General features: G+C 40.8%; 1 protein-coding gene across 2 annotated transcripts in view; it reads left to right on the top strand.

Moving 5' to 3' along the window:
* The window catches only part of FBN1 (fibrillin 1), a 256,582-nt gene that overhangs the window by 214,305 nt on the left and 24,768 nt on the right, over nt 1–17,509 (top strand). For both annotated transcript variants that reach the window (XM_059058585.2, XM_067029215.1), the window contains exons 51-60: nt 634–783; nt 1,129–1,194; nt 1,475–1,591; nt 3,325–3,444; nt 5,420–5,542; nt 6,829–6,960; nt 8,818–8,943; nt 9,523–9,729; nt 11,552–11,677; nt 11,932–12,054. In XM_059058585.2, coding sequence (XP_058914568.2) covers nt 634–783; nt 1,129–1,194; nt 1,475–1,591; nt 3,325–3,444; nt 5,420–5,542; nt 6,829–6,960; nt 8,818–8,943; nt 9,523–9,729; nt 11,552–11,677; nt 11,932–12,054 — 1,290 coding nt within the window. The remainder of the gene's footprint in view (nt 1–633; nt 784–1,128; nt 1,195–1,474; nt 1,592–3,324; nt 3,445–5,419; nt 5,543–6,828; nt 6,961–8,817; nt 8,944–9,522; nt 9,730–11,551; nt 11,678–11,931; nt 12,055–17,509) is intronic.

The raw sequence follows: 17,509 nt of genomic DNA, 5'->3' as shown, positions 1-17,509 counted from the left end.
AAATAAGCATCTGTGTGTGTGCAAGTGTGTACACACACGTGTAAAATCTGTAGAAAACCTCACATATATTTTGTAGACAGAAACTGCGTGAGTAGCTGCTTCAGTGAATTACCATTGAGTTGTATTTTTGCCAGTCCACAAAACTGCCACAGCTTTATTTGCTCTATGCCTGGAATCTGGGGTTTTATTTTGGCTCCAGGGCTTAGGGGACACAGAATAAACAGCATAGTGTGATATCACAGTGAGTACTAGAGCTGGGAGGTCCACCTTAACTTAGTGTGCTTGCTAAATGTTATACCATCTCAGTGTCTCCATCCTGAAGTCACTGATGACGTCAGCATTGAAATGTGGCAGTGCTGGTTTTTATTATTCACATCAGGTTATTTTGGAACACTGGATAAAATGAGAAATAATAAGGTAAGAGCCATATAGAATTGTTCATCAGCTCTCACTACAAAAGTTACTTACCACTTTAAAGGGCTCAGCTCAATTACTGTTATAATCACTTAAAAAGTGTGACTTTAGTAAAGAGAATAGATCACATTTAACAGGGTGGATTGTTTCTTACTCAGTATTATACAATTATGACTTAGTAGGAAAGCAACTGAGGGGTCTCTTGAATTTGTGCCGCAGATTTGCGAATGAGCTACTGTTACGCGAAGTTTGAAGGAGGAAAGTGTTCGTCACCCAAATCCAGAAATCACTCCAAACAGGAATGCTGCTGTGCCTTGAAGGGAGAAGGATGGGGAGATCCCTGTGAGCTGTGCCCCACTGAACCCGATGGTATGTCTACTATCTGCATTTCTCTTTGGCCATTCAAGGTACAGGCTGTAAGACTGTAGACCTTCAAAATGTAAGGCAATTTAATTTTAAGTCCAACTAAAATGTTCACTAAAATTATTTTATCTCAGGAGCTAGGTAGTTATTTTCTTCTGAACTATGTTATGACTCAAAGCTGCCCAAGTAGTAGGTACACCAGCTCTGGGAGCCTTGTTATCTTTCTCTGGTTTCTGGGCTTGGCTTGTTCATCATGTTCCAGTATGTGCAGCTTCCACACAATACTTGGGGAGGAGCCTGTAGTTAAGTACCTTTGGCCCACCTATTAACGAGAGTTCATCTCCACCACAGAGGCCTTCCGCCAGATCTGCCCCTATGGAAGTGGAATCATTGTGGGACCCGATGATTCAGCGGTTGGTGAGTGGCTTGTGCTGGATTCACAGCATTTCTTAATATTTTCAACCAGCCTCTTCCTTGTCCTTTCTCTAGCTGTTATTTCTCCACATTTATCTTGGAAAATTAAGCACTTTTTTTTTTTTTGGTCGTTTCATTTAGATACCAATTGTATTATTGTATTGCATGTTAATATTGTAATACTAGATATTTCATCAATTAGGCACTGAAATGATCATAATTTACCTTTGTGTTTCCAAAAATACATTGTTATTCACTATTATTTTTTCCTCCTTTGCTTAAGATATGGATGAGTGCAAAGAACCTGATGTCTGTAAACACGGGCAGTGCATCAATACTGATGGCTCCTACCGCTGCGAGTGTCCCTTTGGCTACATTCTGGAAGGGAATGAATGTGTGGGTGAGTAATAAAGCAGTTTCTGTTATTGGGATTTTACAAATCAGAAATTAAGCTATTCAGCATTCACACTAGGAAAAATAAGTACCAAGATGGGACAGAGATAAGTTTTATACACTTGTTCACATATCACTCATCTAGCAATACTAGCTGAGTCCCCACCATGTACCAGGCACTGTGCTATGTTCTATGGCTACAGTAGTGAACCAAGCCAACATGGTCCTTCCTTGCATGGACCTTACAGTCTGATGAGGAGGACACTGAACACGTTTGAAGAGATAGTAGAAAGGACAGCATATATAATGAAAGCCTTTGTGAAATTTAAACGTAAAAAGCTGTTAATGGTCATAATCTTATTCTCTTAGTATGTAAAACAAAATTTACCCAGATTTTGTTACAGTTAGTACTATGAAAGGCTGTGTACCCAGTGTACGTTCCTCTTGTTTTAACCCCTTATTAAAATTTCAAAGAATGGTTCCTACGGCTGACCTTTGACCTCTTTTATCTAAGAAATCCAAAGCCATTCAATGTAACCTAAATTAATAATGGCATAAATGCTGAGGGTTTGTCTGTGTCCGTTAGAAGATGTTCTTTCCATATAGGGAATCGGGGCATGAGGTTTTAACTGCCTTTCTAAGCCTCAGAATGTAATATCATGCAGATGGATTAAAATATTTCTAATTACCTTACAGCTCTAAAAACCAATGATATTGTGATTTTTATTAACTTGAAAGAGATGTAATATTCTTGAGAGTGAAATGCAATTTCATAGCAGAACAAAGGCAAAGTTGTCAATGTTTTCTATTCAGTATCTTCAGTTAGTGCTACGATGTATATGAGAAATAAGCATCCTCACCCAGGGTTTCTCTGGGTGAGGTTTCTCTTGCCCTCACTTGCTGATTTCAGAACCTAACATGAGACATAGTACTTGATAATAACCCATCACTCTTCTGTGCTCTAGACAGCTGAGATAGCAATGTTATTTCTCTGAAATGTTCCTTTCCCAAAGGAAGGTACTCTCCCCCAAGAGCTGTGTCAGAATAAGAACAGTCAGTATTCTAGATGGATGGGTTAGGAGACATACATATTTTTTAGACTTCCTTGGTAAGATTTGTTCTCTCTCCACAGTTGTTTAGAGAGATCATACCCTAAACACATTTCTTTCTAGCCTTTCTTCTGCCTAATGTAAACCATCTGGTTTCAACAAAATCGACTTGAATCTTGACTTTATCTTGTGTATTAATTTTGCTTAACCTCTGGTCTCTTATTTTGCGTATGTTTAGTCTTCTATTTTATATCTGGCAAAAATGCATCATGTTTAAGACTTCCTGGAGAATGATGTAATGTAAGGCCAAACTGGAGATGTATTTCTAGCTTTAAGTAAGCAAAAACTTTTGACTTGTGAGAGAAGCCTTGTTTTAACCCTTTGAGTATCTATTCCCAGTAGATGTACTTCATAATGTAGGAGGCTGGGGACACTTATGGTGAAGAGCACTGTTAGGGCTAAGAAGCCCAGGTACCATTACTGTTACTGCCTCTGCCACTTAGCAAGTCAAATTTCACAGCTATAAATCTGTGGCAATAAGACACGTGCACTCCTTTCTCAAGGACAGAATGAGAATAAAACAAGATGTTAGACATCAAAATATTCCAATAGAAAGAAAGGTATTCTCTGAGTCCAAGTCCATTTTTCTCCCAATCCATCATGTTTTGACTACACTTCTGATCACCTGCAGATACTGATGAGTGTTCGGTGGGCAATCCTTGCGGAAATGGAACCTGCAAGAACGTGATTGGAGGTTTTGAATGCACCTGTGAGGAGGGATTTGAGCCTGGTCCAATGATGACTTGTGAAGGTAAGCCTCTTAAACACAGAATAGTTGGTTACATGTTCTGATCACAGGGACAGTACTTGGTTGATTACAATTCTGAATATTAAATACCACTCAGGGTATATAAAATAAGGAAAATCTGGGCCTGGTGGGCCATGCTATCATTTCTTCTCTATGTGGCCTCCTCTCTGCAGAGAGTATCTGAAAAATATGTAAGTGGTTCATGGCACAAGTTATGCCGCATCTCATGCAGAGTTCTTGTTGGTGTCTCTACTACTGATATTTATTTTTTATTTTATTAAATTTATTTATTTATTTATTTATTTATTTTTGGCTGTGTTGGGTCTTTGTTGCTGCACACAGACTTTCCCCAGTTGCAGCGAGCGGGGGCTACTCTTTGTAGCGGTGCACAGGCTTCTCATTGTGGTTGCGGTGACTTCTCTTTGTTGCCGAGCATGGGCTCTAAGTGCACGGGCTTCAGTAGTTGTGGCATGTGGGCTCAGTAGTTGTGGCTCACAGGCTCAGTAGTTGTGGCTCGCGGGCTTTAGAGCTCAGGCTCAGTAGTTGTGGCACACGGGCTTAGTTGCTCCATGGCATGTGGGATCTTCCCGGACCAGGGCTCGAACCCGTGTCCCCTGCATTGGCAGGCGGATTCTTAACCACTGCGCCACCAGGGAAGTCCTCTACTACTGATATTTAGATACAACACCTGCCTTGTCTACTACCCTCTTTCTTATTTTCCACCCCCCCCCCCCGCAACCTTTTTTCTTTGTATCCCGTGCGCCCTTTCTTTTTCTTTTTCTTTTCTACTCATAGAAACATCTACACACTGAGATAACCACCAATATCCTTTAACCGTCTGGGAGCAATCACAGCAAAAGAGGCTGTCCATACTCTCTAAGCAACTGTCAGTATGCCTGGTAGGATATAAGGAAAGAAAGAGGGATGTAAGGAAAGGGAGGGAGTGTCTAGAATAGTGGTTCTCAAAGGGTGGTCCCTGGATCAGCCACATCAGCATCACCTGGGACCTTGCTAGAAATGCAGATTTTCAGGCCTCATCCCAGACCTCCTGAATCAGAAACTCTAAGAGTGGGGCCTAGCAGCCCTCCAGCTAATTCTGATGCACTCTCAAGTTGAGAACCACTGGTTTAATAAAAGAATGAAGGGGAGGAGACAGTAAAGTGGGTATTAGAGTGAGTTCTTCATAAGAAATATGACCCATCAGTCCTCATAGTCAGAGTTGTTGGTGAATTTTTAAATCATGACCTAGGTAGGGTCTCACTGATGTTCTCAGTCAGGATCATTGGCCTTAGGAAGAAACATGATAATCAAGATGGTCTGTTTTAACCCTGCTTTTCCAGAACATATTCTGATGGTCCCAAACCATGCAATCTACAGAAATCACTTCTGTTAATCTATCATTATTATTATTCCTAGCTATTTAAGGCTATAACTTGGGCATCAGTGTGAAATTATTCAGAACACCATTTTCTTGGGCATAAGAATCACTGTTACTTCACAGGAGCCTCTCTTATTTGGGGAAGGGGAGGTGGTTAATGATATTGGATGGGTTGCTTCTGTTCTGACAGCAGTTGACTTGGCAGTTGTTTTGGCTGAGTGGGGGTAAAACTGATCCCCACTCCATGTGACTTTAGGGAGAGGCAACTGGTCAACTTGAGACTTCAAAGCCAAGATTTCAGAAAAGCTCCCTATATGTAGGGTGACCTGTAATTTCTCATCCACCTAAATAAGTTAATAGTTATACCAGCACAATAGGCATAAACTGAGTTTGTACTGGAAGAAGCAAGATGTATGATCACCCTACTTATACCAATTATAAAACAACCAACTCAATTTTATAATTCTTTGAACATCAAAGACTGCTTGGCCTATCCATGTTTATGACAGTGAATGAAGCATTACCACTTTTGCTAAAAATATATTCCTTTTTTTGTTTGATGCCTATGACCCATTATTCTCTTACTACATTCTGCCACAGATATAAACGAGTGTGCCCAGAATCCTCTGCTCTGTGCTTTCCGATGTGTGAACACTTATGGCTCATATGAATGCAAATGTCCCACTGGATATGTTCTGAGAGAAGACAGAAGAATGTGCAGAGGTGAGACACTCATGTTCAAGGTCATCTAAGCTACGGAGCCCTAACTTTGTCTATGATGGGAGGTGTCCCTACAAAGCTTCCAATTAGTAGAGGAAGGCTGGGAATTGGGGAGCACTGCTGTAGTCCATGGATAATACGGGGGTTGTCATTGCTACCTTTTCTCCTAAATTGTAGCTTAAAGCTGAGTCGAGGGCTGCACTACAGATCCTTTTTAGTTCACCATGCATTGCATGCCTGTGACATGCCAGCCATTCTGCAAGGTGTGAAGATATAAAGAAAAAAAAGACATTTCCCCACATGCAAGAAGCTCAATATGAAGAGGTTGAGACAGATATAATCATATCCCAGTATGATAAATGAGAACACAAAAGAAGGAATATGAATATTAAAAAATAATCCCCATCACTAAGGGATATGATAGTCCGAGAATGGGGTAACACATGGAATCTACTTTAAACAGTGCTTACTGAACACCTGCAATTTCCAAAGCACTGGACTAAGCTCTGTTATACAAAGATGGGTAAATCCTGGGGATCCTTGAAGAGCTCTGATTTGCTCCTCCCAAAGTCTTAAATGAGCAGCTATCTGTTCTCCTCAAATGGCTTAAATAGAATTTTTCTTAAAGGTAGGAAAATTCCCTAAGTGAGAGCTCCATGTCACATGCAGGCTAAAGTCCAAATTTTTCAGCTCAGATAATATAACGGGGAAAGATAAAGAGAGGGAAATGCCATAGGACAGAAAGTAATGAATGAAGAAGAGCCACACTTCCAGAAAAAAAGGAAATGGAGGGAAGAACCAGTAGAGAAGAAGATATTTGTGGATGCTTGTCTTTTCCCCAAAGTATAAAAACCAAAACTTTCATTATTATATTTCACAATGATTCCATTATTCTGATATTAAGATATAATCTATGATATTGTTATCAGTATTGTATAATGGAAGCTTTGGTTTATTATTATATCCATATGATAATGCTGTTGTTATAATTATCATCATATTATGAAAGCCTTTTATAAGGCCTTTTTAGTTCAATTCGTCAAAAAGAATTGGAAATCACACTTCCTGCCTTTGAAGAATTTATCAGAGAGAAATTTCTTCATTAAGTTCAAAGGGGGTTAGAAGACTCCTTCCCATCTTAAGAGACCATCTCCCAACAATGCAAAAGGAAGTAGGTTAATGCTGAAATAGTGTCAATGAAAATTAGTTATTGAATACCATTTTGTGTTGAAAAGGCAGGAAATTAAGGCAGCTCCTTTTATGAATTTGTGGTTGTACATTCTTTCCAGATGAGGATGAGTGTGAAGAGGGAAAACATGATTGTGCTGAAAAACTGATGGAATGCAAGAACCTCATTGGCACATACATCTGCATCTGTGGACCTGGGTATCAGCGAAGACCCGATGGAGAAGGCTGCGTAGGTAAGGGCATCCCCACCAAAGGAGCTTTGAATGAGTGGGAAGTGGCAAAGGACAGAAGAGACATGGGTTCTGAGTCCTTGTGGACACTGTGTTCTTCTTGCCTCTCAACTCATATCATGACTTCCTATAGACGTCCCCTTGCCTCTTGATTATCTATGAATTCCACCAGCAACATCATTCTTTTCCTCTGAGCTGGCCTTTGCCTGCTGTCTAGGCCCATTTTGCTGCCAGGATTAGAAGACCAGGTATTTCCTCTAGTCCCTTCCTTTACTGTTTTTATACTCCTTTGTTGTTTTGGGGTCAGTTCTTCCCACCACATTGGAATACCTCTCTATTGACTTAACTTTCTTCCACCACCCTGACATTGAGTCCAGATGCCTGGTCCCTGTGGACCAGGAGCATCACTAGACCACGGGGATCTACATCCAGAGAAACTGGTCTTGTCTAGATTGAGGCCCAGGCACTGGCATTTTTTAAAGCTCCCCAGGTGATTCTCATGTGGCTTCAGCCTTGAAAACCATAGTAGACCAGGGATTGGCAAACCACAGCTCTAGGGCCAGATTCAGCCTGGCAGTCTGCCAGCTGTCTTTGTAAATAGACTCATATTGGAGCCCAGCTGTAACCATTCATTATTTTCCATGGCTGTCTTCATGCCACAATAGCAGAGCAGAGTGGAGCAGTTGCAACAAGAGATCAAATGGCCTGCAAAGCCTAAACTGTTGACTGTATATTATATAGTAATACTATAACATTACTATTACTTACAGAAAATGTTTCCTGACCTCTGCTTTAGTCAGTAAATATAAGAAAAAAATACTAGAAAATTCCCACATGTATCCTTTTCCTTTTTAATATTCAATCACATCAGGAAAGTATATTTTATGTTGTTGGTCAAGAAGCTTAAGAACCTCATTGTCCTCTTACTCTGTAAGACACAGAATTAAACGGAAGTTGAAGAGCAGACTTTCAAAGCACAGAAAAAGCATGTGGATTTATGATCATACACTGGATCTTCTGGGATCAGTGATTTTCAGCCTCAGGTGCACACTGGAATCACTCGGAGAGTTCAGGTCCCACCTCAGATATTCTGATTTAATTGGTATCAGGGTGGCCTTGGCATTGGGAATTTTGAGCTGTTTTAACGCTGTTCTGAATGTCACCTTCCAAGCCTCTGCCTCTCATAAGGAGATCTCTGCCTCAGGGGCTTGAAACCATTCTCAGTTGGAAGCACTCAGGCAAATTACTTTCGATCTTTCTAAACAATCATAAGACTCTCCAGCTATTTTAAGGCTTTTTTTACAACCTGGGAGACTGAATTATTCCTTAATATTATTGAAATATTATAATAAGCATAATCTACATTGAATCAGAAGATTAGTATAGATAAACTCCCTCAGGTCAAAACTGACCATCACAGACATTATTCTAGTGAAGTATTGTAACATTTCTTTAACAGATTGATCTTAAGGGTTTTTTTCCTTCATTTAAAATAATCCTTTGAGAATCCTCTACATGTACAGATATGGAAAGTTTTAAATTTGAAGTGAAAAATGTAAATGTACCTCAAATGCTATCATCTGTTTAAGTATATAAAAATGCTATCAATTATGTTTTTTAAAGGGTGGAGGTACATGCATGAATGGTTGTATTTGTTTGTATGGGCATAATTCACCTCTAGAAGGGTACTTTAGAAACTGGCAGTAACACTGGTTGCTTCCCAGCAGTGGAGTTTGGTGGCTGGGGAAAGGGGAGGGAGGGGCACATTTGCTGAATATTCTTTTGCACCTTTTGAATTTAGAACAATGTGAATAGGTTACCTATACCTCTTGTTTTTGGCCCTTCAATTAAACCACACAGATGAGAATGAATGTCAGACCAAGCCTGGGATCTGTGAGAACGGGCGCTGCCTCAACACCAGGGGGAGCTATACCTGCGAGTGCAATGATGGCTTCACAGCCAGCCCCACCCAGGATGAGTGCCTTGGTGAGTACAGATGACAAGATGTTTTTGTAAACCACCCCCCCCCCCCGGGACACTTGAAACCAGATCTCTTATTTGAAATGATAGAAACTGTTGAAATTTGAGCAAGGGTTAAAAAATGTTCATATTTTGGAGATGACTCAATGACCGTGATTGTCCACTGGGTTTAGCGCCACCCTGCCGCTAAATTCTTCCTTTGCTAATTGTATCATTGAATCACTTGCTTGGAACTTCTTTCTCAGCTGCCTTTTTAAGCCCTTGATACTCAGGATCAGTTTCCAAGTGTTTCTCTGCCCCTCTCTATAGCATGACTACTCCCCCATATTTCTGGGAGCAGATAGAGTGATAACCTTGCTGAGGCCAATGCCTTTCTGCCCACTTACTGAATTTCTTGTCTTTCTTGTTTTCCCCAGATGTCATCCTTTCTCTCTTACTGCCGTTTCCAGCTTTCCCTTCTTGCTCCTTCTCACCCAGGGTAAAGTGTTACATCCTTCTTGGTTTTATATCTGACCAAATTCTGAATACCTTGTTATGCTCCTGAAATTCCCCCAAATTCTCTTTGCAATATCATGTCCCTTCCAGACAACCGGCAAGGGTACTGCTTCACAGAGGTGCTCCAAAACATGTGTCAGATCGGCTCAAGCAACAGGAACCCAGTCACCAAGTCTGAATGCTGCTGCGACGGAGGGAGAGGCTGGGGTCCCCACTGTGAGATCTGCCCTTTCCAGGGCACCGTGGCTTTCAAAAAACTCTGCCCCCATGGCCGAGGGTTTATGACCAATGGAGCAGGTACTTTATTTTGTTCTGATTTTTGACCAACAGAGCAGGTACTTCATTTATAGTCCAAAAATACTTTCAGGGAATTTGTTTCATGAAGAACAGATGAGAATACAGAATCTATAATATGGGCCTAGGCTGAGTTGCATAGTATAGGTTGACAAAAAAAAGTCTTCATTATGGTATTTTAGACATTCATGTTGCCAAAGTGTCCTTGGTCTGATTAAATTGTGTGTGCTTGAGTCCCTGCCTCTGCATTACGAGTCCTCAACTTTTCAAGCCAAAGTTTGTTATAAGTCAGTTATAAGTCAGTTACTCAATATAATTTTTTAGATAAACTTTGGAATAAATGGTCACTAAATTCTTAAACTAGTCCACCAATGTGTATTTTATCTCATAAAATTGACTGAAATATACTGCATGAAAGAAGTGTAAACAACGCTGATACACAGTAAGCCTTCCATATCTGTAGGTTCCACATCCATAGATCCAACCAACCCTGTATTGATATCGATTCGAGGCTGATTGAACCTGCAGTGCCAACTAAACTATGCCATTTTATACAAGGGACTTGAACGTCCATGGATTTTGCTATCAGTGAGGGGGTCCTGGAACCAATGCCCTGGATATGGAGGGGCGATTGTATTGGCAATTAAGACAATTGCCTCTGGAAAAGTGCAAGTTGCTTGAACTTGAGAGGGATGAGGAGGCTGTTGAGGTGTCTGAGGCAACTCTAAAAAAAATTTCAGGCCTATGTTTATCAACAGTAACTGCAGTTGTTTTTAGTCTCATGAAAGAGAAGGAGAAAGACTTTTTGAGATCCTTGGGAGGAAATTAGAAGTGAGAGGAGAAGAAAGAGATTAAAGAGGATTTGTGTTCATGTTAGAAGGATGTGGCTAACGGTGGAATAACAGAACTGGATGTGGTAAAAGACAGAATAGATAAGATGGAATGACGAAAAGCAGTTTATGATTCTTCGGAGGATATGAAAATGAGATGGTGGAAAGACTCATTTCTTGAGACCAATGCGGGTATGCTAAATTGCATTTCAGAGTAAACTTGAAAAAAATCAGGAAAAATAAGAGCTGTTGATAGAAAATGGTTACTTGGCAATCAAAGGCTAAGAACTCACTTGGTATTGGCATCCTGCCAAGCAGTAAGGAAATAGATGGGTCAAGATATGGGGGACAGTGTCTTTAATGCCCAGTAGTACATACTGACCAAATCTTTCTCCCTGTGGTGGAGCTGTGAATAAGGGTCTCTCTTCCCTAGCAGGCTGCAAAAACTCAGCCCAGTGATCCACTGATGCCTCCCTCAACCAAAGGAGGGAAGTTTAGTCCCATTTCCCCAGTAGTATGCAATTTGTTATTTTTCAGGATTAACTTTAAACACAACAAAAAGAATAGAAAGAAAACTTGCCTTATTTTGGACATACACTATTAGAAGAAAATGGGATTTCCTTATCAAAAGGATCTTCTGCTGTGATTCATTTATGAGATATCTGGAGGAGGCAAGCTTGATGGCATGAGATCGAGCAAGGAACTAAATATGTCTAGATGAGATGGTTGTTCTCTGGACCCAATGGAGAAAAACAATATAAATTTAGAAGAGCAATTATTAAGTTTTCCCCTATAGTCTAATAAAGTTATTCATTTCCCTTTCAATACAGTTACCATTACATATGAAACTTATGCTGTCATCCCTTTGGTTTAATTCCTTAGGTCCATAATATAGTCACACAGTTTTCGTATTTACAGTGAAGTGACCCCTATGTATGAATGTTGTCCATTTTATAATGTCTTTCTCATTTTACTTTCTACTCATTAAATTATAGATATTGATGAGTGCAAGGTTATTCATGATGTTTGCCGGAATGGGGAATGCGTCAATGATAGAGGATCATATCACTGCATTTGTAAAACTGGCTATACTCCAGATATAACCGGAACTGCCTGCGTAGGTAAGTGCTCTATTTCTGATGCTCAGGTTTATTCCCAGGTGGAAATTGTACATTATGGTGAGAAAAAAAAAACCTCAAACTAAAAATCTTAAAAGCCTATGTAATTTCTTAAGGAAATGTAAGACAGTGATCAAAGACTACACAGAATTTATTTTTTCTTTCCTCAAAACTAGGATTCTTTGTTAGATGCTGTGGGTATTGAGCATTAGGCATCTTTTTAGATGGGCAGTCACATTGTATCTCTTTGATCATAGATCTGAATGAGTGCAACCAGGCCCCCAAACCCTGCAATTTTATCTGCAAGAACACAGAAGGGAGTTACCAGTGTTCATGTCCGAAAGGCTACATTCTGCAGGAGGATGGAAGGAGCTGCAAAGGTAAAGTAGAATTTACCTCCACCCACTCATCTGTCTCATGGGCACATGGTCGGATTCCTTGTGCCTTTGAGGGATCCAAAGCTGAAAGACCCTCTCTGCCGTCAAGAAATGCTTCCCTGGGGTAAGTGCCTCCCTGTGACCCACCTCCTATTCTGGTTGGAGGGAGGCTGAGGCCAGGGAGATTGCAGAGGACCAGTGGAAGTAGCCATCCTCACTGCCTGCCCCATGGGCATCCACCATGGGGGATGCCCATGAGCATCTCAGACAGCAGGGCAGCTCTCCAAGGCTCAAGTGGATCAGACACCTGATCACATTAATGCAACAAATAGAAAACAGGAGGTAATCAGTCTATTCAATAACTATATAGCCCAGCATGGTCCTGCCTACCTCAGGTTAATCAGTGCCATGATCCTAGAGAACACTGTGCCTAATTAAGTAAACACTTTGTCTAGGTTTTTGTTCTGCAAAATAGGCCCATTCCTGACCCCCAGCAGCTTATTTGAGACACAGATATTACAAAGAATTAAGAAACAGCAAAACTCTCTGTAGAAATTCCTGATCAACCAGAAGTTATCCTTTGCAAAATTATATTGGTATAAATTTGTTCTTGTAATAAGAACGTCACATATTGAGTGAATAGCACAGTGAGTCAGACTCAAGGATAATCTGAAGAAGGAAAGGTAGACCAGATGGCAGAATAAGAGTTAGTATGTTCTGCCATGAAGACTGGGAGGAGAAAAAGGGAAGTAAAGGAGGTTAAACAGTAGGATGGAGTGGAAGAGGAGAGCAAAGAGAAGTAGAGCCATCAACCCTTTTCCTCTGTCTGCTGAAAGGGGGAGAGTTAAGAGGCAGGTAATACAGGATAACATATGGACAATGCTTGAAATTTTCCTGTGCAGCACAAGTCCTATATAACCCTGCAGTATGGGGAGAGGAAGTTGAGAGAGCTACTCAAAAATTCTGTCTTAAAACATAGAACGTATTCTACATCTGTGGATCAGAGTGAGTTCCAGGCAGCATGAGGCTACAGCTCACAGACACAAACTTATTTGTGTAAATGAAAAACCAACTTCAGGGGAAAAATGTCTCTCAGTGTGTATACTATCTGTATGAATCAAAACAAATTTACAGCAGCTTTCTAACTTGTGGGGGCAGAAAATCCTAAAAATGTCTAGCAATTAAGAGATGGAAAATGAAAATAAATGTAAAGTAGTAATGTTCTTTTACAATGTATTAATATGAAAAACATCTGTAATACTCTTATTTTAGGGATACAAAAAATTTTACAGATCTACTTACAATATAAGACTCCTATTTTTCTCATAAGGTCTAAATTCTTCTACATACTTGGTATATATGACTAAATATCAAAATGAGTGGTGCAGATACATGTATTATTGAAACAGAAGAAAGAGGCTAGAAGGATGACCCCAGGGGAAATGAAGGACCAGCACTCACCCCATGAGAGATGGGTAGGAACCAAGTAATAGGAAAGAAGGGGATTCTTGGATTCCCCTTCTTGGATGTGAAAACAGCAAGTGTTGCTGTTCTTAAGGGTGTAGTTAAAGATAGTATTGTAAGGTTGGAGGCAGAGACAAGATGGTGGGTTAGAAGGATGTGACCTCACCTCTTACGAAAAGACCAAAATCACAACTGCCTGCTGAACAACTATTCACAAAAAAACCCCCACTGGAACCTACCAAAAAATATGCACAAAGTCCCCTACATACGAATGAGTTCCATTCCAAGAGTGCGTTTGTAAGTCTAATTTGTTCATAAGTCCAACAAAGTTAGCCTAGGTATACAACTAACACAATCAGCTCTATAGTACTGTACTGTAATAGTTTTATAATACTTTGCACACAAATAATACATAAGAAAACAAACACACAAAAAAAGAAAACATTTTTTTTTTTTTTTTTTTTTTTTTTTTTTTGCGGTATGCGGGCCTCTCACTGCTGTGGCCTCCCCCATTGCGGGGCACAGGCTCCGAACGCACAGGCTAAGCAGCCATGGCTCACGGGCCCAGCCGCTCCGCGGCATGTGGGATCTTCCCGGACCGGGGCACGAACCCGTGTCCCCTGCCTCGGCAGGCGGACTCTCAACCACTGCGCCACCAGGGAAGCCCAAGAAAACATTTTTTTTTTTTTTTTTTTTTTTTTTTTGCTGTACGTGGGCCTCTCCCGTTGCGGAGCACAGGCTCCGGACGCGCAGGCTCAGCAGCCATGGCTCACGGGCCCAGCCGCTCCGCGGCACGTGGGATCCTCGGGGACCGGGGCACGAACCCGCGTCCCCTGCATCGGCAGGCGGACTCTCAACCACCGCGCCACCAGGGAAGCCCAAGAAAACATTTTTAATCCTACAGTATAGAACCTTGAAAAGTACAGTACAGCTACACCAGTGCTGTTTTTACACTTCCTTCCAGACATCCTGGGCTTGAAATAAAGATACTGTACAGTATTGTATTCTCTACAGTAAAGTACACAAAAGCACAACCACTTGTAGGGGATGCACACACAACAATGTACACCAGACACATGAACTAACTTGCATGACTGATTGGACATGTGAATGTACATTTGCATTTTTGAAAGTTCACAGCTTGAAGGTTCATATGTAGGGGACTTACTGTATCCTACATCCAAAGACAAAGAAGAAGCCAGAATGAGATGGTAGGAGGGGCGCAATCGCAATGAAATCAAATCCCACATGAACTGGGTAGGTGACCCACAAACTAGAAAATAATTATACCACAGAAGTTCTCCCACAGGAGTGAAAGTTCTGAGCCTGACGCCTCCCTAGCCTGGGGTTCTGGCAACACAAAGAGGCTCCCCCAGAGAAACTGGCTTTGAAGACCAGTGGGGTTTGACTGCAGGAATTCTACATGACTGGGGAAAACAGAAAATCTGCTCTTGGAGGTGCACACAAGATCTCATGTGCACCAGGACCCAGGGAAAAAAGCAGTGACCTCATAAGAACCTGGGCCAGACCTACCTGCTGGTAACTGGAGGGGTCTCCTGCAGAGGTAGGGGTGACTGTGGTTCACAGTGGAGACAAACACTGGAGTTGGTGGTTCCGGAGAGTACTGATTGGCATGAGCCCTCCTGGACACTGCCTTTATCTCACCAAGACCTGGCCCCACCCAACAGCCTGTAGGCTCCAGTGCTGGGACACCTCAGGCCAATCAACCAACAGGGCAGAAACACAGCCCCACCCATCAACAGACAGGCTGCATAAAGTCTTCCTGAGTAAACAACTGCCCACTAAACACACCCCGTCACACAGCACTGCCCACCAGAGGGATAAGACACACCTCCACCCACCAGTGGGCAGGAACCAGTCCCTCCCATCAGGAAGCCTGCACAAGCCTCTTAGACAGGCCTCATCCACCAGGGGGCAGACAGCAGAAGCAAGAAGAACTACAATCCTGCAGTCTGCAGAATGGAAACCGCAATCAATCACAGAAAGTTAGACAAAATGAGACAGCTGAGGAATATGTCCCAGATGAAGGAACAAGATAAAATCCCAGAAGAATAACTAAATGAAGTGGAGACAGGCAATCTACCTGAAAAAGAATTCAGAGTAATGATAGTAAAGATGATCTAAGATCTTGGAAAAAGAGTGGAGGCACATATTGTGAAGATACAAGAAATGTTTAACAAAGACCTGGAAGAACTAAAGAACAAGCAGAGATGAACAATACAATAACTGAAATAAAAAAATAGACTAGAAGGGATCAATAGCAGAATAAGTGAGGCAGAAGAACGGATAAGTGAGCTGGAAGACAGAATGGTGGAAATCACTGCCATGATCACAATAAAGAAAACAGAATGAAAAGAAATGAAGACAGTCTAAGACACTTCTGGGACAACATTAAATGCACCAACATTTGCATTATAGGGGTCCCGGAAGGATAAAAGAGAGAGAAAGGACCTGAGAAAATATTTGAGGAGATAAATAGCTGAAAACTTCCCTAACATGGGAAAGGAAACAGTCACCCAAGTCCAGGAAGCACAGAGAGTCCCATGCAGGATAAACCCAAGGAAGAACACACCGAGACACATAGTAATCAAACTGACAAAAATTAAACACAAAGAAAAAAATATTAAAAGCATGAAGAGAAAAGAAACAACATACAAGGAAACTCTCAGCTAATTTCTCAGCAGAAACTCTGCAGGCCAGAAGGGAGTGGCACAATATATTTAAAGTGATGAAAGGGAAATATAAGAATACTCTACCCAGAAAGGCTGTCATTCAGATTCAGAGAAATCAGAAGCTTTACAGACAAAGCAAAAGTTAAGAGAATTCAGATCCACCAAACCAGCTTTGCAAAAAGTGCAAAAGGAACTTCTCTAGGCTGAAAAGAAAAGGCCACAACTAGAAACAAGAAAATTATGAGTGGAAAAGCTCACTGGTAAAGGCAAAGATACAGTAAAGGTAGGAAATCACCTACACCCAAATAGGATATCAAAACGAGCAATGGTGAGAAGAGGAGAGTACAAATACAGGATATTGGAAATGCATTTGAAATTAAAAGACCAGTCACTTAAAACAGTCTTGTTTATATATAGACTGCTATATCAAAACCTCATGGTAACCGCAAACTGAATATCTGCAATAGATACACACACAAAAAAGAAAGAGGAATCCAAGAGAACAAAAGAGGAAGGGAAGAGAAAAGACCCTCAAAAACAAAGCCAAAACAATTTTAAAACAGCAGTAAGAACATACATATTGATAATTACCTTAAGTGTAAATGGATTAAATTATCCAACTGAAAGACATAAACTGGCTGAATGGATAGAAAAACAAGACCAGTATATATGCTGTCCACAAGACACCAACTTCATATCTAGGGACACATACAGACTGAAAGTGAGGGGTTGGAAAAGGTATTCCATGCAAATGGAAATCAAAAGAAAGCTGGTAGTAATACTCATATCAGACAAGATACACTTTAAAATAAAGACTGTTACAAGACACAAAGACAAAGGAGGACACTACATAATGATCAAGGGATCAATCAAAGAAGATATAACAATTGTAAGTATATATGCACCCAACATAGGAGCACCTCAATATATAAGGCAAATACTTACAGCCATAAAAGGAGAAATTGACAGTAACACAATACTAGTGGGGGACTTTAACACCCCATTTTCATCAATGGAGAGATAATCCAGACAGGAAATCAATAAGGAAACATAGGTCTTAAATGACACATTAGACCAGATGGACTTAATTGATAGTTACAGAGCATTTCATCTGAAAGCAACAGAATACACATTCTTCTCAAGTGCACATAGAACATTCTCCAGGATAGATCACATGCTGGGCCACAAAGTGAGCCTTAGTAAATTTAAGAAAACTGAAATCATGTAAAGCATCTTTTCCAACCACAACACTATGAGATTAGAAATCAACTAAAAGAATGTGGAAGCTAAACAATATGCTA

The sequence above is a fragment of the Kogia breviceps genome, chromosome 3 (genome assembly GCF_026419965.1).
Source record: "Kogia breviceps isolate mKogBre1 chromosome 3, mKogBre1 haplotype 1, whole genome shotgun sequence".
Lineage (NCBI taxonomy): Eukaryota > Metazoa > Chordata > Mammalia > Artiodactyla > Physeteridae > Kogia > Kogia breviceps.
This window is presented reverse-complemented; position numbering and strand designations above follow the sequence as displayed.